The sequence below is a fragment of the Phascolarctos cinereus genome, unplaced genomic scaffold, assembly GCF_003287225.1.
Source record: "Phascolarctos cinereus isolate Bilbo 61053 unplaced genomic scaffold, phaCin_HiC Scaffold_7;HRSCAF=346, whole genome shotgun sequence".
Lineage (NCBI taxonomy): Eukaryota > Metazoa > Chordata > Mammalia > Diprotodontia > Phascolarctidae > Phascolarctos > Phascolarctos cinereus.
The window spans coordinates 440,737-466,588 of record NW_027556180.1 but is presented as its reverse complement, the minus strand read 5'-3'; the positions used below and the strand labels follow the sequence as shown (position 1 = coordinate 466,588).

Below are 25,852 nucleotides of genomic sequence, written 5' to 3'. Positions count from 1 at the left end.
CTTCCCATAAGGAACCTCGGTCCTTCTACCAGAGGGTACCAAGATGAACACAGACTTTCAACCACTACCCTCCCCACTCCTGTCCCTGCCCTAGAGGGGCTGTGGTCAGAAAAAATGGTGTGGGTCTTTTACATTTCTTAATTCTTTCTAATAGCTCTGTCTTTTAAAATAGAACCTTTTGAAATTTTAGCAATAAATGGGGAAACATCTCAATGAATTCACCAGGAATCTTTATTAAAATAGCACTTTTGCTACAAAGCTGTTCAAAAAGGAAGCCTCTGTGGGAAATGCCATTGGCCCTAAAAAGTGGATGCTGGCTCTGGTCAGCTGGCCATGCCTTGTGTCATCCCCTGGACCAAGTCCCCGGGCTGGGTCCAGGCTTCTCTGCTGGCTGCACAGTCGGGCTGTGGCAGGAGGGGTGGCCCTGCCCTCCTCCAAATGGCTGCAGGCCTTGTTTTCTCCTTCTCAGGCCAGGAAAGGCTGCCATGAAGGGCAGCTGCCCATGGGCATCCTCCTAGCCCTGCCTCTGCTGGCTCTGCCAGCCTGGGCACTCAGCAGGAAGGAGCCCAGACAAGGGCACCCAGAGAACACATCAAATCAGGAAAGAAACAGACAATGTGATTGAAGGAGAATGAAATGCTGGAGGGGTGAGGGAGGGGAGAGAGAGAAGGACTTCTCCAACAGCTCCCATCAGAGCCAGGATCACACCCTTCCTGGAGCTGGAATACCGATGTCTCCTGAAGACAACATGCTTTTTGTAGATCTTCATTAGCAGAGGCCTTCCTGGCCTTATCAGGAACAAAACATGATCAAGTCAGACCAGGTCGGTTCTGCAGGGGGGTGACAACGTGGCTGAAGCCGGAAGCCATTAGGAATGACCTTGCAGTTCCAGACCCAGAAACTTCCCCCACCCACCATGGGCATCTCAAGCACACCCCAAGCTTGGGTCTGATGGCTGCGCTTTGAGCGATCATAAGGACGAGGGATTCATGGGCTCAGATGTCAGATCTGTTCTGGGTCACTTACCCTCCCTGTTCAGAGAAATACTAAGAGCGCTCCAAAAGGACCAGAACTCAGTGGGCCCATGAGGTCTCTGTGGAAGCTGTGGCCTCCTCCAGTCCCCATGCTTCTCAGTGGCCTACAGCCCAGGGCTTGGGTGCTTCCTGGGGATCCATGCCTAAGCCTCCCCCCTCCCAGCATGAATTTACACTTTCCGGTCCCATGTTCTCTTCCTCTCCCTGATCCCTCACTTGTGCAGGTGCACCTAAGCACCGCCACCCATTCTTTTCAGGGTTGCCACACATTCCACAGCCATGTCAGGAAGCCACAGCCTGCTTCCTGTGGCCTAGGGACAGTCCTCTGCTCAGCCTGGCTGAAGCCTGGCAAACTTTCTGTCACCTCCAAGCCAAGCCAGGTATCTGACAGACAGTCTCCACTAATCCTCAATACATCTCTGTGAGGTGGATGCTGGTAGTTCCCTTATAAAGTCTGATAAGCTGAGGTTTAAAAGTGAAGCTATTTCCCTAAGGTCACCAGCTAGTCAGTGACAAGACATCCCTCTGAGGCAGTGATTCTTTTCACCTCACCATGCCCAATGATGCAACCCCCCATAATGCCTCCCTAACACTCCCCACACCTGGAAGCCTTTCATGAGAGAGAAGCCAGTTTGGGGATCTAAGGTTTCATGGATTTGGAATATGAGGGAGACTGGGGGTGTTAGACTGGGGTCCAAGGAGAAAAGGAATCACCTCCCTGATAGAATCTGTGCATCTGACTATACCTTCATTTATCTTAATTAAGTGCTAATAAAGGGAGTGAGGCTAACCAGGAGATCTCTTAAAGAGGAGATCCAAGGTCATAAGTCAATGATAAGGAATGAAATCACACTGACTGCCTGATCATCTTACCCTGTCCATTCCATTGAAAGACATATACAGTCCCAGAGAGGAGAATCAAATGCCAGCCTACCCCCAGGAAAGACAGTCCTGAAGGGTAAAGTAGCTCCAGAGGAGAAGGGGCTGGACATTAGTGGAGACAGTGGATCTCAATGGAAACTCAGTGGAAATGAACCAAGTGCTTAGGAGGGAAAAGCAACGTCATTGAAGGTAACTGGAAGAGCCAATGGGAATGAGGGAATAGCAAGGCTGGTTTGATTTCCCAGATCAGTGCAATGTGAAGTCATTACCTGGAAAGTTTTAAGTAGATTGCCTGCACCAGGGGTCAGCCTGCCCCTAGGACAAGAGAAGCCTCTCAGTGGGCTGTCCTGGGCCTATGAAGGGATATGAAAACAGGAAGACCCTCTCTCCTGCCCTGCCTCACTTTCCTCTGTTTTGGTAAAAGTGAGCACAGTGTGAGCAATCAGGGAAGACTCTGGTGAAAAATAGGAGGTGTTCTAGCAAAAGGATAGCTGAGAGATGATGGGGCAGCATCCCTCCAGTCTGAGACTGAACAGGTGATGGGAAGGATCCCAGGAGGAGAGATAGTTCCCTTAATCTGAACAGGGAACAAAAGTGATTCTCTCTCATTCTCTCTCATTCTCTCTCTCTCTCTCTCTCTCTCTCTCTCTCTCTCTCTCTCTCTCTCTCTCTCTCTCTCTCTCTCTCTCCTCTCCCTGCCTCTATAAAGTCCCAATTTCCTTTCTTTCCTTCCACTGTTAATAAAGTTGGCAGCAGGAGTGGGGCCATATAACAGGGGTGAGAAGCTGAGCATATATATCAAAACTGAAGCCAGGAGCCATAGTGGTTGGGGGGGGGGGGAAGGGAGCAACTGGATGGCTGAAGTTGTCTTGGTTATTAGGCCCTGTTGCCACCAGACATCTCCAGTGACCTAGATAGAGCCTTATTTAATGTAACTCTGGACCAACGCAGATTTATACCCTCTATCTGGCTCAGGAAAGGGAAGGACAATACTGAAATTTAGCCCCCAGAGCTGCCTTCTAAAAAATCTGTAGGAGGAAATTCAAACAGGTATTTTCCAATCAGATTCTGTGTTTATATGGTCCATAGAAAAGGAAGAAGGTTTGGGAACCATACCTTCCTAGTCCTTTGAAAAGCAAATGTGAATGAACCAGGTTTTTCATCCATGTGCCCATCCCTCCATCCATCCCTTTGTCCCTATATCCACCCACCCACCACTCATTCATTCATTCATAAAATACTTATTGAGTGTCTGGTATGCTTAAGATCCTAAGCTTGGTGCTATTTGTTGTAAACATATATGTCCTCATTTTCTGGGATGGTCAAGACCTGAGATTTTATTTCCTAAAGAGAATAAAGAGTGTGGCTTTGGGAAAGGGAAACATAAGTTATGAATTCCACATGAATGTATCTCGTTGGTCTCACCAGTCAATATTTTCTCAAGGAAAGGACTATTTTATGGAAGTTTCATTTTATCCACAGTGGAGAAGGTTTGGGGGAGAGAGACAGCTTTCCTCAAATTTCCTTAACTGCACCAGAAGTCCATTTAAGCTGCAGTATGGAGATCTAGGCAAGGCTCAAGGTCATGACATCATGGGTGGGCTCCCAGTCCAAGCCCCATCATGCCATTCTTGCCTATAGGGCCCTCTTCTTCAGAAGAGGGTCAGGCACGGCTCCTATGCTTCCTGGTACTTGTACTGAGAGAGGGACCCAAGCCAGGTCACTCTAGGGAGTCCCTTCTAGCTGCAGGCCTATGTTACTTTATTAATGTCAGTGGAAGGAGAGGGAGGAAATAGAGAGGTGGTCACAGAACAATAAACAAGGTGTAAATAATATAAAAGGTACAGAGAAGGAAACTGAGGCTGAAAGTGGGGACATTCTGAGGGTCATCCAGAGAGCTTCTGACTGGAGGGGATGATGACCTGGGTCCCCCCTTTTTGGCCAGAGCCCTATCCCTGACCTCACTGATCCAGGAATGTGGTCCCAGGCCCCCCCACCATGGCATAACAATTTATAAGCCACTGAATCACTTGAGATTCTGCGACTGGCTAAAGACGTCCTAATGGACTTGGTTACACAAAGTCAAAAACTTTCCCCTCCACTTATTCTCTAGACTATTGGTATTGCACCCACCACCCAAAATATCATGACTAAAGACTGATCCAGAATGAATGTCCATGGGTGGGGGGGGGAACCTCATAGAGCTTTCTTTTCCCAGGATATTTTCTATGTCTGTCTATCTTTTTGCCTGTCTGTCTCTGTCTCTTTCTATCTCTCCACATTCAACATACACACACACACACACACACACACACACACATCTATGAAAGCAAGGAATTGTTCATGTTAATTTGCCATCACAGAGTCCAGCATAGATAGTCACCTGACTGAACAGTCAATATGGATGGCCCCAAGCCCCTCTTCTCCTGGAAAATGTACTGAGGCTTCCTGACTACCCTTCTGGGATATTGGCAAAGGACAGTTGCCCTATATCTGGGTTTGGGGCCTGCTTCTGCATGAAGCAGCAGCTAACAGTTGAGTGAAGTGGGGATACATTTTTTCAGTATGGTTTGCAGGGATTATAGGCCCCAGTGACCCTGGGATCAAAATACTCCGAATTTCAGTGATCCCAGGTGGAAAGCACATATACAGGTGAACTTACAGGAACATATGACAATATACATATATGTATGTATATGTATATACACACACATATATGTATGTATGCAAACACATATACACACATGAATGCACATAGCCAACATATACACAGAACTGCACTGCTTAAAGGGGGCAGTTATACCAAGGACCAGCACTACCCTTGAGATCTGGGAGAACCAAAGGCTGTGCATTTTCTGCAGTTGCTTGGGGTCAGAACCCCAGGGCTCTCCCCTCTATCAGTTGGGCCCCCACTTTCCATCCTCCCTTCTTCTGATGATGCAGGCCAGGTGCCCTAGACAAGATGCCCATATAGAAGAGGACCAGAAGGTTAATCTGGCTGGCTCTCATGGGTCAATTGTAAATGGTCTTGAGTAATTAACACAGAAGCAGCAAAAGGCATTTTGGCAGCAAATGCTAATAAAACTTATGATGCATCCTCAAAATGAATTGAATCTCACACTTGGGAAGCTTCCATCACTGCCAGAAGGGGCCACTTAGATGAAATATTGGTTGGGTCAAGCTCCAGCATCACTCTTCCTTCCCACTCCTCTGCATGCATCAGCTTTGTGGTCCACTCTTAATCATGGGCAGGTGCTGGCAGAAGCAACCCTGGGGAAGTGGCTAGAGAGCAGTCCTCACATCAGGAAGACCTGCCTTCAAATCCTATCTCTGATACACCTTAGCCATGTGACTCTGGGCAAGTCATTTAACCTCTTACTTTCCCAGTCTGGAAGAGTGCCACGGATTTACTCTCCAGGCATTCCCTGTGCTGATTCAATTACAGATCCAGGCTGTCCCCACCAACCAACACCAAAAACAACAAGACCAAATACTGATCCAGAACTCATGTCTATAAATAAGAGAAGACATTCAGAGTAGCCTTTCCATAGGGTGCAAGGAAAGAGCTCAAGAATTACAATTTTATAAGAGAAATAAGCACAGGGGAGATGGCAAACTCTTGAGAATGAGATTCTGAAGGCACCAAGAAGAACCCTTCCAGTGAAGAGGGAAGAGCATAGTCACCGGAAGGGGCAAATGGGCATGCACAGGGAACTTACCATCCAGGTGGATTCTGAAAAACCTTGCAGAAGTGGCGGCAAGGGCTAGTAACAAAGGATGAATACGCACAATTAGCATGGCCTTGTAAGAACAGTCTCCCAGATCCTAAAGGCCAGATGACTTGAGGCTGATGATTTTGGTGACTGTCTTATTGTGGTTTTTAAAGCTGTCTTCAGAGGAAAATATCATAAAAGAGACAAGATCCCAGCTTGGGGTCGATGGGATGACAGTAAGTGACAATGGAAAGTGGAATGATTCAAATTCTATTTTGTTTCTTTCTCCGCCATGGACGATGACATTTGAATTAACTGACATCTATGTAGTATTCTAGGGCTGGCAATACGTTTCATGTAAGAAAGGAAAGAGGCAATGTGATGGGGTATAATGAGCTGTACTTGATGTCAGAAAGACCTGGAGTCAGATCTCACTTCAGGCACTTCGTATTTTTGTGACCCTGGGCAAGTCACTTAACCTGAGTCTACTTCCTCGTCTGTAAAATGGGGATATTAAGAACAGCCTCCTCTCCAGGTGATTGTGAGGATCTAATGAGAGTGCATATACAGCATTTAGAAAATACTGAAGCTTTATGTCAAGATGGCTCCATTGTGGTTGTTATTATCACAATAGCTGAGAAGAGAAATTGCTGCCCTGGCTGAAGTCGAGTCACCTGTCCCAGAAGAACTGTTTCCCTTGGTGCTGAAAGAAGTGGCAGATGTGGCTTCTGAACCACAGAAATATTAAAATATATGAAAATATGTGACATTCAAAAGGTCCCAAGGGTGCGTGTGGTCAGAGTGGAGAAAGACAAATGTTATGGTCTTCCAAAAAAGAAAGAGTCTGTACACTATAAGCTAAGGAGTCTGTCTTCAATTCTGGGCAAAAGTCTTGAATGTATCATGAAAGGGATGGTCAGTGAGTCTATCTAAAAAAGTAAGCAATGGTTCCCCAAAGCTAGTCCGGTATCAACAAGAAAAAATCAAGCTAGTCTAGCTTCATTCCACCCCCACCCCTACCCCAGGATAACTAGACTGGTAAGTTGAGGAAATACTGCACATATTATTTACCTGGCTAGCCACTAAGTATGGGACAAAAGCTCTTATCCTTTCCCTGTGGCCCATACAGAAAGTTGGGGGCTAGACCATAATACAGTTAGTTGAATTCAGAAAGGTTGAAATGAGCTCTAATTCTCTTCAGTGCCAAAGAGTAATGTCAGTAATATCAGTAACAACCTGACATCAGCCTAGAAGGATGAAGCTGTAAGATGCCCCAGGGGAGCTGTGCTTGGTCCTGAGCTATTCAAAATGTTGATTAATGACTGGTATGAAGGCACAGATGGTATTGATTTAATTTACTGAGAGGGATAGAGCTAACACCCCAAATAGCAGAGTCAGAATTGTGACAGCTAGAGTGTGGGCTGAATCTAATAGGATGATATTTAATGTAAAGTCCTAAATTGGAATTTCAACATTCACCTCCAAAGTAGATCAGTGAGGTATAACCTGGGAATTTAGCCAGTTCAACAGCTATCATGTGCCTCTTCTGGACAAGACACTAATGTTCAACCTAAGCCAGTGGTGCCATATGGAAACAGGAGAAATTAAAGTGGCCTTAGGCTGCATTAAGGAAACACTGAGCCTCAATGAGAAGATGGTCCCAGGGTACCAGTCCTGAAGAGGACACATTTGGGTTTCATCAAAGCTGATGCATTCTAGGAAGGACCCTGATGAACTGAAGTGCATTCAGAGAAGGATAGTCATGAAGGAGAAGGGCCTGTAGATTGGGCCACTCCAGGATTGGGTGAATGGACTGGGCATGTGTAGACTGAAGAAGAAAAGGCCTGGGGGAATATGACAGCTGTTTTCAAGTACTTGAAAGGGCACCATGTTTAGGAGAGATTACATTTGCATGGTTTGGTCTCAGAGAGCAGAGAAGATGGTAGATGTTGCAAAGGTGCAAATTTAGGCTTGATTTGTAGAAAAAACTTCTATTCAATCTGTTCAAAGGGTCAAGGACATGGGCAGGCTGAGAATCTGATGGACACTGGCTGGGCAGATGGTAGAGGAGATTTTGGCTTGAGGTGCGATGGATCAGACTAGATGGTCACTGAAGCTCTTTATGTCTGGGAGATCCCAGAACCCCTGAGTTTTGGAGCTGGGAGGGACCTTGTAGGCCACCAGGTCCAATCCACACCTGTAACCCAGAGTCCTCAAGTCTGGGAGCCTGTGCTTCACTCATTAGCCTATTTTCTGCATTTCTACTAATGATTGTAATAACTATTTCTATAAGATCTGTTTTCAAGATCTGAAGGACTGTTGTATGGAAGAGGGCTTTAAGTTGCTCTATTTGGCCCCACAGGGCAGAGCACTGGAGCTGGACAATTCAAAGAGATTGACTCGATCTCAAAGTCAGGAGAAACTTTTACAATTTGAGCTGTTCCAAGGGGGAGTGGGATGCCTTGGGCAGCCAGTGATACATTCCTTCTCCTTGTTGGGTATAGTCTGGTTTAAAGGCTACTGAGGCCTCTTCCAGCTCTAAGCCCTATGATGCTGTGACAAGGGCATGCTACCTGCATGTGCAGCACTATTTCATTCATACTTGAGTTGCCCAAGGGAGCCACCCTCCTTCACAATGCTGAGGCCATGCCAACTCTAACCCTAATTTCACTTTTCAAAGTTCATAGGTTAGAGACTCCATTAACATGGTGGCCAGTGAACACCAACCTCGGCTCTAACCAGGCTGCATGAAGACAATGAATTCCAAAATGATCGCTACATCTGCCACTGCTGCCTTCTTATCTATGAAAACAAAGTCAGTTTAGCTTTTATGAAGTCATTCCGTGCTTACCAAGTCCAACTCTGAAAATAGACATGATATGCAAGTAAGACATTTGGGAATCAGTCACAAAAAAGTCTTTGGCTGCTTTCATCATTTGATTTTGAATGAAACCTTACCTGTGCCCATGTTCACAGAGAAGACCCCAATGATCAAACTAGGCTGATTTTGTCTGAGGGATCTTTGTGAATTCTTGGCAGATTCTTTGCTATGAACCATACATCAGCATGAAAGCTAAAACTAGCTTCACGATTGTCCACAGTCACCTTCACCATGAGCACTTCTAGCCAAGGTGACCATATGCCCTGTAAGTGTACAGCTCTTGAGCTTTGGAGCATCTGATGAAGCTGGCTCTACCAACTCCCTCACTGGCTACTCTGAGGAGTGCACATGTACACCTTGCTCCCACTTAGCTATTGCACAGACAGGCTTCTACTGATCCTAGTATCTCATTGGTTGCTGGCCAGAAGCCTCATCCAGAGGACCCCAAAAGCTACATATTGCTTACATATAGTTGAAGGACTCTGATTCCTAGCAAGGCCCTTTCCCTATCCCCCATCAGTACAAATATGGAAAGGGTGACCCAGCACAGGGTCATCTTGTGCTTTTGTTCATTACATAGGTCACAGAGGCCAAAAAAAGAAAAAAAAACAGAGTAAAAGAGAAAACAGATCCCAAAGAAGAAAAGAGAAATGGGACAGGAAGACATTGTGTGACACAATGCGGCTCTGACTCAACCTGCTTTAAAGAGCTTTTCATTAAAAAAAAAAATGGAAAACAGAGAAAAGGGAAGCCAAAGACTCTCATCAGTTCCCAGCTAAGTCTAACCAATACAGAACACTTTCCAAAGTGAGGAGGCCAGAAGAGCCCCAAAATTCCCTTAGCATTAAACCTTGGATCTCCCCAACAAGTGGAGGGACAGGGCCACTAAGGGCCACCTTGGGGAGGGGCACTGTCCAGGACTCTGCTGAAAGCCAGTCAGGTCTAAGGAGAACAGCAGAGGCAAGTGGGGCTTAAGAATAGCAAGAGAAGGATTCCCACTGGTTTCAGAAACAGCCACTGCAAGCAGCAGAGCTCATATGCCTAGAAGGGGCATTCATGTTTAGCATCAAAGTTAACTCCAGTGAGTCAACTTTCACAAACAATGTGTGACTGACCAGCTCTAAACTTAAGATCATAGGGCTTGAGGCCAAAGCTCAACCATGTGGTCATGGCTTTAACCATGTGGACTACTTAATCCTCATTTTCCTCATCTGTAAAATGTGGAAGGTGGTATCTGCATAACCTATAAGGATTACTGGGAGGAAAGAGCTTTGGAAGCCATAGGCTACTACAGGAAGGTAAATTATCTTGATGGGGAGCAATTCTCCATGACCACGCAGGGATTCAGAGGAATGGCCCAGGTGAGACAAATACCAGGTCACTGGAAGGAGTCATCCCCATCCCCTGAGCTCACACTGGCCTCCCTCCAGGATGAGTTGCAGTGGCTCACTGAGACCAGAAGGCATTAAGATGCCTCCTTTCTCCCCCGCCCCTTCCCTCACCTCCTGGTTGCCCATAAAAATTTATGACCATCATGTGTGCCTCTGGACATCTCATTGAGTCTTGGGTAGGAGCAGAGACTCAGAGCCTTATGGAAATGATTGAATCTCCAAGCTCTGAGAGCCCTCTGACACCTCCCCAAATCCTTTTTGCAGCCTCCCAAACAAGCAGTGACCCAGCCCCAGGCAAGGCCCTGCCTAACTCCTCAGCTGCCCAGTCCACTTTGGGGCCACCCTTTTTTAGAAGATGCATAGGTGGGGCTGAGTTCTAAAGAGATCAGAGAGTGGGACTTTCCCTCCGGCCAGGGCCAGTCTGTTGTGAGCACCTTGGGGGCATGGACTGTCTTTTGCCTTTCCTTATATCCTCTGTACTAAGTACTGTGCCTGGAACACTGTAGGTGCTAAAACATGCTTAGTACCTATTGACTGGCTTAGGTCACTTTTCTCAACCCAGCATTCTTCACTGGCAGAAGCCATATACAGGCTATATTCTCAGGATCCCCAGTGCACAGAAAACCAGAAAGAGCTGGCAGGGAGGATGCAGGGAGTGTCAGGCAGAGATAGACAGACACACACCGAGAATGTAGGCAGACCCAGAAAGGCCAAGTTATTACACAGAGACACAGAACAGATCCAACCATCCCATTTTCCCAAGGAATTGGACCAGGACCCTCCTTCAGTAGCTGGTAGTGTCCACAAGCCAAGTGCAGGCACTGATGACCCCTCTCTGTGTGCCCTGAGGTGCCTAGGAGCAGTGGCCTGACTGCCTTCTCCCTGCCCCCATATCCAGGTTTCCCCAGGAAAGTTACCAGCCTCCCATGAGGGTGTCTCCCACCTGAAGCCCAGCCACATCTCAGGAACCCTCCAGCAGGGTTCCTTCACAGCCACTAGTACAAGGGTTGCTGGGTCCAGCTTCTGGGTGCTGCCTCCTTCCCTCTCTACTCATCCCCCACAGACCAAAGGGAAACCCCTTGAGCAGAGCTTCTGGGGAGCATGAGCTGGGCAACTGAAGCCAGCCTGGAGGAGAGGGGTCTCTGAGATATGGCCAGCATGTTTGTCTGGGCAAGGGTGACTTGTGGAGTATGACAATCAATCCCATTCTGCAGAACTGAGCACCTGTGAGGGGACAACTCTTTCTGGATCTAGCAGCCCAAGCTGGTCATCATAGCTGCTCAGAGGCCCCAGCCCTTCCATACGACACCCCCCCCCAAAACAGGCTGGGCCTCAGTTTGTGACCTCATGTTCAAATTCCAGCTTTTGGCACACACAATTAGGGAGTGTCGCAGGAGCCTCCCAGAGTCCAGGAAAACTGCCTTCCTCGGTTGACCCCAGCAAGGCACCGGGGCTGTAAACCTATGGGCTTCTGAAAGCCACTGTATGTTTAAGTGTATGCGGGGTGTGTGTGTGTGTGTGTGTGTGTGTGCATGTGTGTGTTTTTGAGTACATTCTGTATGGGTGAGTGTATGTGTGAATGTCTGTGCGAGTGCATGTGTGAGGGAGAGTGTGTATATGTGTATGTGTGAGTGAGTGTATGAATATGTATGAGTGTGCATTTATAAGTGTGTAGGAGGTATGTAAGTATGTTGGTGAGTTTGCATGTATGTGTGAGTGTGCATATGTGAGGGAGAGTGTATATGTGTGTGTGAGCAAATGAACATGTGTGAGTGTATGTGTGCATGTGTGAGTGTGGTCATGTGTGCTTCTGCACACGAGTGTCAGACCAAAGGGAGAGAGGTGGTGCGGGAGCTGCATGCCAGGACTCCATCATCTGGGCATGTATTCTCTGGGCAGGCCGGTCCAGTTCCTCTCCCGCAGAGCCTGGTCCACAGTCCGGATGTAGCCATCGATGAGCGCCTTCATTTCGGCTGTGAAGGCTTGCTCGGGCTCTCTCGGCTGCCCACCGAGCCTCCGGAAGCTCCCTTCCCTGTTGCTCTCCACACACAGAAGCCTCTCCTCTGTTACTGACACGTTCAGGAAAGCCACCATCTCCCTCAGCTTGGGGAGGAGGCTGCGCCGCAGGTCCTCATAGTGGACAACCAAGAGCCGTTTGCCATACTTGAGCCAGTCCAGGACATGGGATGACCACCAGGATGCGTAGCTGTTGACAAAGTCAGGCCACTCTGGAGCAGGAGAGAGAACAGTAGAGTCAGGGAAAAGTCAAGGTCCCTTTCCTCCCCAGCCCCAGTCCCTCAGAGCCAACCAAGGACAATAACCCCCCCCCCCGAGCCCATGAGAGGCCCTTCAGCCCTCCCTGGGGAATGTCCATAGCCTGGCAGGCCTGGCACTGAGGGGAGCCTTGTGGACAGTGCGCGTGGTCTTTTGCTCTTGGGCAGGGCCCTCCAGGCAGAGGACTTGACTCCCACTCACATATGATGGCTGCGTAACCTCAGCAGTTCATGATCTCTGAGTTTGGGGGTCTTTGCAAAGGGGGAGAATGAATGAGTCTGCTCTTGCACCCAGCCAGATCAGGATCAAGGGGGACTGTTGTGCCAGGGCTTGATGGTGTCAGGCCTGGCTGCTGGGGGTGTTCCTGCTGTTAGGAGAGGCCCTGATGGGGACAGATTGGCCATGGCCCCTCTGGAGACAATGAGCCCCAGGGCTGCCCACTTTACAGCCCTCTCCCACACCTTGCCGGAGACTCCTGGATTGGGGTGGGGCTGTTCTGTGGGCAGCAGCCACACAGCATGTCCAGGTGCTTTTTGTTTCTTTTAAAAGAGGGAGACCCTTCATTTCACAGAGAAGTATGGGGTCACTCAGAGATAGCTAACATTTCCCAGATGCAATTCAGCCTGCTGTCTTCCTCCTGCTGCTCAGTTCTGGATTGTGTTCATTGCCCACATTCCATGTCTGCCCAAGATCTAGGTACCAATGAACCAGCTCAATGGGCTTATTATCAACCAAATGAAAGGAAGCTGAGGGTGAGTGAAGTGAGTGAAGACTGGCTGAAGAGAAGGCTGGAGGGGAGATCAAAGCTGTGGCTCATTCTGCTATGTTGAGGGCCAAAGCTGAAGAGTTTAATATGGGATAAGGAATTTAGGTTAGAGCTTGACTCTTTCCTTTCCTACCCATAAGGGCTTAATTATTCAGAATATGTGCCTGGAAGGTGTTAGAATATTCTGCCCCTTGAACCTTGATGAAAAGCAGGTGTGAACAATTAAGGATGCCATAAGGGCTGGGATTAGTCAGTAAGAATCATGGGAATGCCTCGGGGATGATTGTTAGCTTTCACTATATAACCAGGACCCTCAGAATAATAAATGGCTCAGTCTTTCACTGACCCACCTGGCACATTCCTCCGTTTGATGCAATATTTAGTCGAGGGAGACACTGCCAGGCTGATTGTCAAGAAGGACTTCCTGATATGCAGAGCCATTCCACAGTGGAAAAGGCTGCCTCAGGAGCCTTCCCTGCAGGTCCTCAAGCTAAGCTTGCAATGCTCCTGGTCAGCGATGCTGCCGAGGAGAAGGGGAGTGAGATGCTCCTGGAATCTCTTCCAGCTCCGGTCTGGGATTCTGGGCTGTGGTGAGGCCTTTGCTGGAAGCCCAGAATTCATGGAGCTGTGCAGCCAACCCTCCTGAAAGGATGTTCCTGTCTCTTAATGATGAAGGATTCCCCATGCATCTCTGCAAAGAATGGAGGGGTGTATAGGCTCCCACCTCTCCTCAGGAGCCAGGCTTTGGTCATTATAATATTACAGCTTCAGGCTTCATTTCAGGAGCTATTTCCATTTTCCTGGGTCTGCTTACTTCACTCTGCATCAGCTCATGTACCTCTCTGCAGTCCAGTGGAGTGGAATTAGGATTTTGGGTTAAGAGTCAGGACACCTGGGTTTCCCTTTGGGTTCTGCTACCAAATAAATACCTGACAAATCACCTGACGTCTCCAGGTTTCATTTTCCTTATCTGAAAAATGGGCATAATGTTACTTGTGGGGGCCATTGCCAGTTGTCTTGACCTATGTCTTGCCACTGGACTCCAATGACTCTATAGGAGAGAGTGTGGCTGATGACTTTGCAGAGCTCTAACTCACTTAAATCCAATTGACTTACAAGTCAAGACATCACCCTCCTGACGTCATTGGCCCTCTTTGAGAACAAAGGATTAATGACAATAATGTTACTTATAACATATTCTTTGCAGGGTTGTTGGAAGGAAAGTGCTTTTTAAGTGTTAAAAAAGTTTAAAAGAAAGATAGTGTTATTGCTGTCATTGTGAAAGAATGGATGGATGGATGGACGGATGGATGGATGGATGGATGGATGGATGGATGGATGGATAGATGGATGGAGGATTGGAGGGATGGATGAATGGATGGATGGATGGATGAGTAGATGGATGGATGGATGGATGGATGAATGGATGGATGGATAGATAGATGGATGGAGAATTGGAGGGATGGATGGATGGATGGATGGATGGATGGATGGATGGATGGATAGATAGATGGATGGAGAATTGGAGGGATGGATGGATGGATGGATGGATGGATGGATGGAGGATTGGAGGGAGGGATAGATGGATGGATAGATGGATGAGTGGATGGATGGATGGAGGATTAGAGGGATGGATGGATGGAGTATTGGAGGGATGGATGGATGGGTGGATGGATAGAGGAGCATTTAGTAAGTGCTTACTCTGCCCCAAGTGTGGTGGTAAATGCCAAAGATCATGACCCCAAGGGATTTGTATTCTAGTATTCTACTATAGTTTCTTTTGACTGATCTCTTCTCTCCTGTTTGTGCCAGTGAGCAGGTCCTGGTAGGTTTCACCAAGAGAATATCTAGAAACATGGATCAGAGCTCTAGACCTGGAAGGAATCTTAAAGGCACATTTTATTGATAAGAAAACTGGGGACCAGGAGGGAAAGAGACTGAGAATTATAGGATCCTACACCCAGAGCTGGAAGGGCCAGACATCCCCACCAACCGCCACTGACTGGACTGGCAACCAGCCCAGTGAAAGCAGGGGAGGTGGCGTATGTCAGGCAAGCTGAGCCACCACCACCACCACCTTGACAGCCATCTCTCCTCCACACCTTGATAAGGACAGCCCAGGACCTGGAGCCCCAAGAGCCTTGGGAAGAGCCAGGCTTCCAGGCTAGGACATGTAGCCATGGTCCTGGGAAGCAGCCCCTGTGGAGACATAACCTGGAAACTATCTGCTCCTGCAGAGGGCCCAGAAAAGAAAGTCCCTGGCATACAAATCCTCAGCCTATCCAATCAACATCAGAAACTGATACAATTTTAGCACTTTAATCAAGCATCAGAGAAGAAGCCTGACCATAGGCTTTCCTGCTGGCTGCTAAGGACCAGAGGACTTCCCCCCACTGACTTGTAGCTGAAATCCTCATGTCTTGTCTCCCTGAGGGTAGTAACTGCCTGCCTCTCTGTGTCCCAACACTTAGCAACATTTTACACATTAATGCTTAATAAATGACTTATTTGTTCATTCAGCAGTCCCAAATAACCTGAAACTACCTTCAAAGCAACAGCAAATCACAACAGGAATCTCATCTTTCCAGTCTGGCTTTACTTAGGGCACCACCAGTATCTCCCTTCTCCAGAGTGAGGCGTGACCTTCTGTTGCTCAGGGGGAGCAAGTTGGTTGTCAGGGCTCACTTTGCTGTGGACTCACAGCAGGGTTTTATTTTCTCCTTTACTTAATAAGACAATATTTGGGGAATTAGTTCAGTTCCACACTTTTGCTTTAAAATTTTCAGAGCTTAAATTCACTATTTTGGTTGTAGATTTCTTTGTCTTTCTAGTGGGACTTTCTAATCATTATTATTTTTGTTGGCTAACAGCTCAGACCATTCCCCAGCTTGATTAAAAGCAAACCCAGGAAGAAGTAAAAAGGTAGTCACTCTCATCCTCCCCTATCAACCTCTGAAAACCCAGAAAATAACACCCTAGAAAAAAAATACCTGGAACACCTGAACTAGAAGAAAGACAGGGAACAGCAGTGCAGCAGCCCAGCAAACCGGTCTCCCAGTGCCTTAGCACTACAAAGGGCCCCAGGCAGATAAGCATCCTGCAGCATTCATGTGAAAGGAGCTGAAGAAAACAACCTAAAGCCTCCCTAAAGTCTCAGCCTTGCTGACTCCAACCCAACACCAGGTAAGCTGTCAGAACCCTACAGCCTCCAACTGTCAAACAGGAGGAGATCCTGAAGCCCAGGTGGTAGAGCAGGCAAACACCAACACCTGGACCTCTAACTGCCTCAGTGAGGGTGGGGAAACCAGAGGAAACCAGCTCAGAAAACCACCAGGTGCCTCGGCACTCTACCACAAAGGAATCTCCCAGTGCATTAGCAGAAAGGAGGGAGGCAGCATTGAAAGGGGCCCCAGGCAGATAAACACCCTGCAGCACCCATCTAAAAGGAGCTGAAGAAAGCTAAAGGAAAGAAAAGTAGCAACTAGAATTGCCTGAAAGTTTCCAGCCTTGCTGATTCCAGCCCATCACCAGGTAAGCTGCCAAAACCCTTCAGCCTCCAATTGCCAACATAAGAGGCCCCAGCACATGAAGCCAGTGACCAAGACCTAGGCTCCCAACACAAGAAGCTTGGGTTAGTGCCCTCTGTTCCCCAGCAGGAGAGCTCAATCTCTTTAAAGCCAAACAGAATGAAAAACCATGAGTAGAAATGTTACCATAGATTCATATTATGAGAAGAGTGAAGATCAAGACAGAAATTCTGAAGAGGACATCATTGTCAACAAACCCACATCTTCAACATCAAAAGGGAATATGAACTGGTCTGAAGCCCAAAAAGCCTTCTTAGAGGAGCTCAAGAAGGATTTTAAAAGTCTAATGAGAGAGGTAGAAGAGTCCTTAAAAAATACAATTGGCCAATTGGAAAAAAAGTACACTGAAGAAAACAGGTCCCTAAAAAACACAATTGGCCAACTGGAAAAAAAAAAAAGTACACTGAAGAAAACAAATCCCTTAAAAATACAATTGGCCAATTGAAGAAGAAAGTACAAAAACTAACAGAAGAAAACAATCTGTTAAAAACTAGAATTGGACAAATGGAAACTAATGATTCTATGAGAGAGCAAGAATCAAACAGAAACAAAAAAATGAAAAAATGGATGAAAACATGAAATAATTCATCGGTAAAACAACTGACCTGGAAAATCGATCCAGGAGAGACAATTTAAAAATCACTGGACTACCTGAAAATCATGATTAAAAAAAAAAAGAGCCTGGACAGTATCTTTCAGGAAATCATAAAGGGAAACTGACCTGAAGTCCTAGAACCAGAAGGTAAAATAACCATAGAAAGAATACACCGCTCACCACCTGAAAGAGATCCCAAATTAACAACACCAAGGAATATAAGAGCAAAATTCCAAAATTACCAGAAGAAAGAGAAGGTGCTGCAAGCAGCCAGAAAGAAGCAATTTAAATATCATGGAATCACAATCAGGATTACACAGGACCTTCCAGCTTCTACAATAAAAGACCACAGGGCATGGAACATGATATTCAGTAAGGCAAAGGAGCTTGGGTTGCAGCCAAGGATCAACTACCCTGCAAAAATGAGCATGATTTTTCAAGGGAGGAGATGGATATTCAATGAAACAGTGGACTTCCAAACCTTCCTCATAAAAAGACCAGAGCTCAACAAAAAAATTTGATCTTCAAGTGCAAGATTCAAGAAAGACATAAAAAGGTAAATGGGACAGAAAGATACAAAATGTTGTTAATAAAGGGCAAACTGTTTACATCCCTACAAGGGAAGATGACACTTGCAACTCTTGAGAACTGTATTGTTACTACACCATGTTAAAGGAGTATACATAAAGGGGGTGGATATTAGTTGACTTTGATGTAATGATAAAAAAAAATCTAATCAAGTGGGTTAAATGGATCCAAGTAAGAGGATTAGTCTGATCTTAGAAAATGTACTGAGAAAGGAGGAGGCAGACAAGGGTAAATTACATTGCAGGAAAAGACAGAAAATCCTATTACAGCAAAGGGAAAGAAGGGAGGGAGGTGAGCATTGTTTGAACCTTACTGTCATCAGATTTGGCTCAAGAAGGGAATAACATAATCAGTTAGGTATGGAAATCTAACTCCGCCTTTTGGGCAGTAGGAGGCAAAAGGGGAAAGAAAAGGGAGGGTGGATGGGAAGGAAGAAGTGGGGGAGGGGAATAATAGAAGGGAGGAGAGACTGAAGGAGGCGGTGGTCAAAAGCAAAGTACTGGTGAGGGGGGGAAGGGAGAGAGGAGAAAGAAAAGCATAAACGGGGGAAAAAGGATGGAGAAAAAGACACAGATAGTAATCATAAACGTAAAAGTTGAATCCCTATCTTTTTTTCCTCTTCTGTTGAGTTTTGTTTTCTCTTTCTGATGGTTCCTCCTATTGATTTTAATTTTAGCTTACAACTTCACTAATGTGAAAATATGTTTAATAGGAATATAAATGTATAGCCTATATCAGATTGTGCACCGTCTTGGGGAGGGTGGTGGGGAGGAAGGGGGAGAAAAATTTTAAACTCAAATGCATATGGAAGTGATTGTTGATAAATCAGAATAAATTAATAAAATTTTTAAAAAAGCAAACCTAGATATGAGAAGCTTCCACCTTCCCATTTCTTGCATCCATGTGGTTGGGTCCTCAAGCCATGCCCTGGTCTGTTTATCTTCCATTTTGCCTCTGGGCACATTTGCCTTCTTAGCTCCTTGGTTTTACCCAATTTCCCATAATGATAATTGGTCCAAAATTTTTTTCAAAAGCAGCTCCAATATCAGTGGCCCCTCTTATTTTGCCTGTGCTCTGGCCAGATAGTTCCAGGTACTAGATGGGGTCTCTAGTCAGGTTTTGTTCCTGTGTTTTCTGATACTGAACTAGCCTTGCATGGTTTGGTATACATCCTACCTGGTCATGATGGATAATTTCTTTAATGGGAATTCTTAGGGGAATTCTTTCTAATTTTCTTGGAATAAGTACCCCATGTGTTGCACAGATGATTCATATGCAGAGCATGATAGGGCATTACCCAATGTCTCTGATCAGACAAATACAGTAGTAATTTGAAAATGAGGTTAAAATAACATGAAAAAAGAAAATTATACACCAATTTCCTTAATGAATATACACACACCAAGATAATGTTCAATTAAAGATTGACCCATGATTATTCTTAGACCAATAAAGAAGTCAGCCCCTTGTCTCAGCCAATTGTTTCTTTAAGAGATTCTCCCAAGGTTTCTTCCATTAGTAACTCTCTTCCATGGAAACTCCTTGAGAGAGCCCTTTGCAATCAATGCCTCCACTCCTCTCCTCCAACTCTCTTATAAATCCTCTGGAGTCTGGCTTTCAGCCTCATCAGCCAACTGGAGCTGCTCTCTCCAAAGTCCCCAATCCCAATGGCCTTTTATCAATCCTCTTTCTTCTGCCTTTGACATGGTACTTATCTTATCTTATCATCCCAACCACTCACAAGCCACCGAATCTGCCATCAAATATTTTTAACACAATCAACTGCATCAATAATGATTATATTCGCTATTATCTATAACGCCTGAATAACAAATCAATGAACTCTACTCCAAATATCTGACCACCTAGCTTCAATCTTCATAACACTAGCCCTAGCCATTAAACTAGGACTAGCACCATTCCACTTCTGAGTACCTGAAGTTACACAAGGAATTCCACTCCTATCCAGCATAATCCTACTAACTTGACAAAAAGTAGCCCCCATATCAATCATATACCAAATCTCACCGTCACTAAACATAAAGATCTTAGCAACCCTAGCCATTCTATCAACACTACTAGGAGGGTGAGGAGGACTAAATCAAACACACCTACAAAAAATTCTAGCATATTCATCCATTGCTTACATAGGCTGAATAACTATTATTATCCTAATTAATACAACCATAACTCTCTTAAACCTACTTATTTACATTACTGCTACACTAACTATATTTCTAACCCTAAACCTAACATCCACAACCAATATTAAATCATTAGCTAACTTATGAAACAAATCCACCCCCATAACAATAGTGATTATATTAACCCTTCTATCACTAACCCTATACTCCTGGGTGCTCTCTCTTTTCTGGGTTTCCATGACCCTGATGTTTCTACCCCATTGACCAGCCTTTCACAGTTTCCTTTGTGGGACATTTCCACTTCGCTCCCACTAACTTTAGGTGTTTCCTAAGGACACGCTGTTGATCCTCCTCTCTTTCCCTTCCATGCTATTGCATTTGGTGAGCTCATAAGGCTTCAACAAGCATCTCTGTACAGATGATTCCCAGGTCAGTCTATACATATTGAATCTCTCTCCTAACATCACAGTTTCCTGAACATATTGAATTGTATGCCTTGTAGATATCTCGAGATTAACAACACGTCCAAAACTGAAAGCACTCTTTTCCCAAAACTCTTCCCTCTTCCAGACTTCCCTCTTACTGTGGATGGCACTACCATCCTCCCAGTCCCCCAGGTGCACAACTTAGAGTAACCCAGTTCTCCTCCCCAATCTAATGTGTTGCTAAAATCTGTTGTCTCTACTGTCACAATAATTTTCACATATCTCCCCACCTCCACCCCATTCTCCCAACTCACACAGCTGCCCTTCTGGTGCAGACACTCATTACCTCACACTTGGATTATTGCAATAGCTGGTGGGGGAATGCCTGCCTCAGGTCTCTCCCCATTCTAGTTCATCCTCCTTCAGTGGCTCCCTTTGACATCTAGAACCTCTGTTTGGCTTTTAGTTAACCAATCAATAAACCTTTATTAAGTACGTACTAGGATCAGGCTTCAGAAGGGACAGTGTTCTGTGGAACACAGATGGTGGGGGGGGCAGGGAAGAGTGGCCCCCATGTGCTTTTACACACATACACACACACACACACAGAGAGACCACCACATTTCTGATTGGGTCTGGCCAAGACTGAGGTCAAAGTAGGTTCCTAAGCATGTGGAGGGCTGGTGTGCTGGGGGGTTGGGGCTGAGTGGGGCATGAGAATCAGCAAGAGGGTGTCCCATGCACTGAACTCGGAGACCTGCCGGGAAGGAGAGTATGGCCTCTCCATCCACCCATCCCTTCCTGGTAGGTCTCATCCTACCCAGCTGTGGAATTGGCCAGTGCAGGGTCATACATTTCCTTGACTCCTTCACTGGCTCTGCTTTGGGTGCCAGTTGTGGGCTAAGCCAGGCTAGGGCTCTGCTCTTACCACACTCCCTGCCCCTCCCATTGCCCCAGCTTCAGGCACCTTATGCCTCCTACCCTTGCTCTGGGTGTTCAGACTGATACAGAGCACCACCTAAGCAAGGCTCCTGAGTCTGAGGAAGCGTCCTTCAGAGCTGGCTGTCTCCAGCTTATACTTTCCCCAGTCTTAGGAAATGCTCTATTTTCAAAGGCTAGGAAAGTTCTGAGGCCTATCCTTATGGGCTGCCTGAGGACCACATTGACCACAGACAGAGGGCTTCCTTGGGATGGGTAGGCAGCAGCCAGCCACAGGTGGGAGCAAGACCCAAAACCAAGTTTCACACAGTAGGGGGTAGCTAGGTGGGATGGTGGATAGAGCAGTAGGCCAAGAGGACCTGAGTTCAGATCCAGCTCAGGCAATTCCTAGCTATGTGACCCTGGGCAAGTCACTTAGCCTGTCTGCCTCAGTTTCCTTATCTGTAAAATGGGGATAATTATAGCATCTACCTCTCAGGGTTGTTGTGAGGATCAAATGAGATAATAATTGTCTGGTACTTAGCACAGTGCCTGACACACAGTGAATGCCATCTAAATGTTAGCTAATTGTTTATTATTATTATTATTATTATTATTATTATTATTATTATTATTATTATTACAGGGAGGAGAGTGGGAGCACAGGAGTGCCCCAAGCACATCCCTGGTCACATAGCCCTAGGGCCAGAGGATGTCCTATAAAGTAGTGCTGCAAGGATCTCTAAGCAACCCCTGTGCAAGATGCCAGTCAGTCATAAGAGTCTGGAAGACCAACCAAGCCTCAGCTGAAACTGAGAGATGAGTGAATTAGCACCTCAGAATTAGAGGCTCTCACCCTTAGCACTGACCCTACCCTGAAAAGACCTCTGAAGGGTGAGGGTCTGCACCCCAAGGCTGGGTCCCTATAGGCCTGTCCAGAGCCGAGCAGTTCTAGGATAGGGGCACTCATGGGAGCCAACTGGCAGAGAAATGAAAACAATGCATGCCCACTGAGGGAGGGTCACACTGGCAAGGTGCACGGGCATCTTGGGAAATCACTATCATACCCTAAGAAACAAGGGCTATGATGAGTAGAGAGAAGCCTGCAGAGAGCAGCCTAACCTGATGCAAAGTAAAGCAGACATGCAGTGAATAACACCAGCAGGAGAAACCGAGGGCTGCATCCTTCTACTGCCCAAGCTTGGCTCCCACACCAGGAGCCCCCTTCCCTCTGTGGCAGGGGGGAGCCATGGGTGTACAACACTGCCGTCATGGCTGGCAGGCTTGATGCACACACTGGGCAGTGTTGTGGACCTGCTGGGCTTTCTTTCTTAGTTTTATTCTTTGTTCCAAGAAAGGCTTGGCTTCTATTCTAAAGGCATAGGGAATGGTGAGAGGACTTATTCAAAATTAAAGGTAAAGACAAAATATGTTGGTGCCATTTTTAAAAGAAAGGGAGGGGGGCTTTGAGTGTCTCTGCTCCCGTCAGCCTGTCCCACTGAGGTCCTGCAGGCCATCTGGTCCAGCTCTCTCCTTTTGCTGTTGTGAAGTCTAATGTCCACCCACCTCCTGCTTCCCTGGTGCCCCCGGCTCTCAAATTACCTTGACTCTTCCAGTTCCTGTCTGTGGCATATCCCAAGTGCCCAGCACACTTCCGGTTGAATTCTGCCATGAGTGACCTGTATGGATTCCGTATGAGCAGGATGGCAGCATCAAACGTTTCAATCTCTCTCTTTCCACTTTCATGGGTTTTCACACATATGGTCCTTCTGCTCCTCCAGTGGTCTTTCTCCCCTTTAAAACCTTAAATGAAAAAAAGGAAATTAGACCCAAGCATGCAGGGATGCTCCTCTTTCCCACAGGAAGGTGGGGTGGAGATATAAAGTCAGTGCCACCATTTTGACTTCTAAGTCTGTGGCCCTTCCTTGATCCATATACAAGTAGATTCAGATCTTTGAGAACATTTGCCTCTATTCTGCACACATGGAAGGTGTTCAGCAAACATTCTGGAAGAAGGAGCATGGTGAGGTGAAAGACCACAGAACTGGCTTTGAGTCTGGCTTTGCCATGGTCTTGGTCTCACTATGAGACCTTGGAAAAGTCCCTTACCCTATCTAGAGACCCTCATTTTTCCATTTGCAGAAGAAGGCTAGATTCCATGACTACCATGCGGCCTTGCTCACTTGGTCTCTAACTCTATGGGTGCTTCAGTATGGAGCTGTTCTCATCTCAGAAAGGGCATCAGACAGTTCCAGACTGGGCTGTTTCTTCTCAACACCAGAGACCACACACTACAGCACCCAACTCTGAAAATCCCGCCAGTCTGCCTAGTGGTTAACAGGCTCAGACATTCAGGGAATGTGTAGACATGGTCTCTAGACCATCTTTGGGTCAGTCGATGGTTTCCATTAGGGGTTAAAACCAGGCAATATTCACCCACAGAGATAGGCAGTTATTAAGCACCAGCTATGTGCCAAGCACTGTGCTAAGTGCTGGGAATGAAAAGTCAGAAGTAAAATAATCAGTCAACAAATCAAAAAACATTTATTAAGCCCCTACTATGTGTTGGGTGTTGTGCTAAGTACCAGGGATAAAAAAGAGGCAAAAGAAAGTCCCTGCCCTTGCAAAGCTTGCTATCTCAATATGATTGACTGATTGGGTACAAATCCCAGGTGCTAGGAGTAACAGCCTAACAGAGGTGAAAACAAGCAAGCAGCTATGGACAAACAAGCCCTATACAGGATAGGCAGAACCTAATCAACAGAGGGAAGGCACTAGAATTCAGAGGGAATGGGAAGGCTTCCTGCACAAGATGGGATTTTAGTCAGGACTTTAAGGAAACGAGGGCGCTCAGCAGTGGGAGTGGAGGAGGGAGAGCTTTCCAGGCAGGTGGACGACCAGACAGAGGACACCCAGGGCCAAGACATGGAGCAGGGGTGTGATGGAGAAATGCAATGCACGTGGAAAGAGAACTGACAGACTGACTGTGTGGGGTGAGTGAGCGTGAAGGATCCAGCACAAGGGTGCAAGCCTGGCCGACTGAGCTCCACACTTCATTGTCTGTGGGTGTATCTCCTGCTGCTTCCACAGACTGTGAGCCTGATGGGATGAGGCGGTGCCTAACACAGCCATGTTGAGTTTGGCAGTCATGCCAAGAGGCACACATTCAGTCTCACTGAGGCAGTGTTACTTCCTGTCTGGAGACCTCCGTTTCCTCATTTGTAAAATGAAGGAGCTGAACGCTACAATACATAACATCCCCAGACCACAACACAACAGCTGTTTTAAAAGAACTTCGCTGCCCACTCAGATAAAAACAAGTGCTTTCTTGGCCAGCTCCCACACCTTCTAAGTGAGGGGGGCATTGGCTGTGGACTGAACACTTCCAGCCATAGCCAGACCAGGACTGCCTGCCCAGGCCCCTTCAGTCACGTCCATCCTCCATCCTCTCTCAGACTAGCTGAGTCAAGTCCATCTCCACAAGGAAGCTCTGGGCCAGAGGTACAGGAGCAAGGCCTCCAGGGTCTGCTGCCACCAAGGACTTCTTGAGAAGGTTTGGGTCAGATGCCGGCAGTGAGGCAGGAGACGTTCTCTCTTGGCCTGGGCTCTCCCTGCATCAAGAATGAGGATCGGTTGTGTGGCTGCTTGCTGACTGACTCACTGTATGTGTGTGACCTGCAAGAAATCCCTTCCCCTCTCTGTGCCTCAGTTTCCTCACCTGTGATGGAGGAGATGAGGCTCGGATGCTCTGGAAGTTTCCTTCCAGGTGTAGCAGGGCAGTGACTTGGACAGCAGCTGCCACCCCAGCCCCGACACACATACACACATACACACATACACACACTTGGTGATGGATGGTGGGAATCACGTTGACAAGTCCAGGCCCTGACCCTCCATCCCTGAGATGCTCAGTTAAAAAACCCCAAATGTTATCCTTTATGTATATCTCCTCAGCATAATGAGGCCTCCCATTTGTTCACAAGGAAAAGAAAGTCCCTGAGATAAAATGTTCCCAGATTTCCGGATGACCTTCAGCAGTCTTGGGACCCTCCACTTTCCTGAGTCCTGGACCTCTGGGCTAACTGGGAATGCCAATGGGCCAACTTTCCTCAGAAACCTGTTTGTATATATATAAAATAAAATAGTCAGCATTGACCAGGAAGCCAACCCTATGGAAATGTGGTAACCTGGAGGTTTGGGGGGAACAAAGGTTACAGACCACAGCCAAGAAGCCCTTCTCTGGTGCCTCATGACCAGTAGGCCCTAAGGAGTGAGGCACTGCTGCTTGCTTCTTTGAGGGCCCGGCACAGGGACCAGACCTCGTTGGAGAAATCTGCCTAACCCAGAGAAGTGGGGACTGGACACCTCCTGCTGTCCTCCCTGCTGTACCCCCTGCCCTCTCCTCCAAGGTCGCCAGGACCCACCTTTATTGTAGAGTGCACCATCGAAGTAATAGCTGCCCGTGTAGAAGCCGGTGGCATGCTCGATAAGGTGACGGGCCCATGTGTTGCCAGCACCTGGGAAGCTGGACAGTGCCACGAAGACTTTAGCTTTGTTGGGCAAGAAGCGCCTGTCAATGCATCGTGTGTCTGCAAGGCCAGGGACAAGGAAGGCAGTCATCACTCAGAGCAGTGGCTGAGGGGATAGGAGGATC

At 46.9% G+C, this 25,852-nt stretch overlaps 1 protein-coding gene across 2 annotated transcripts in view; it reads right to left on the bottom strand.

The window, feature by feature from the left end:
- Window positions 1–212: 212 nt before the first annotated feature.
- The window catches only part of WSCD1 (WSC domain containing 1), a 77,157-nt gene continuing 51,517 nt past the window's right edge, over window positions 213–25,852 (bottom strand). For both annotated transcript variants that reach the window (XM_020964759.2, XM_020964761.2), the window contains 3 exons: window positions 25,623–25,787; window positions 22,801–23,001; window positions 213–12,129 (listed from right to left, as the gene is read on the bottom strand). In XM_020964759.2, the coding sequence (XP_020820418.1) occupies window positions 11,774–12,129; window positions 22,801–23,001; window positions 25,623–25,787 (722 nt within the window). In that variant the 3' untranslated portion in view covers window positions 213–11,773. The remainder of the gene's footprint in view (window positions 12,130–22,800; window positions 23,002–25,622; window positions 25,788–25,852) is intronic.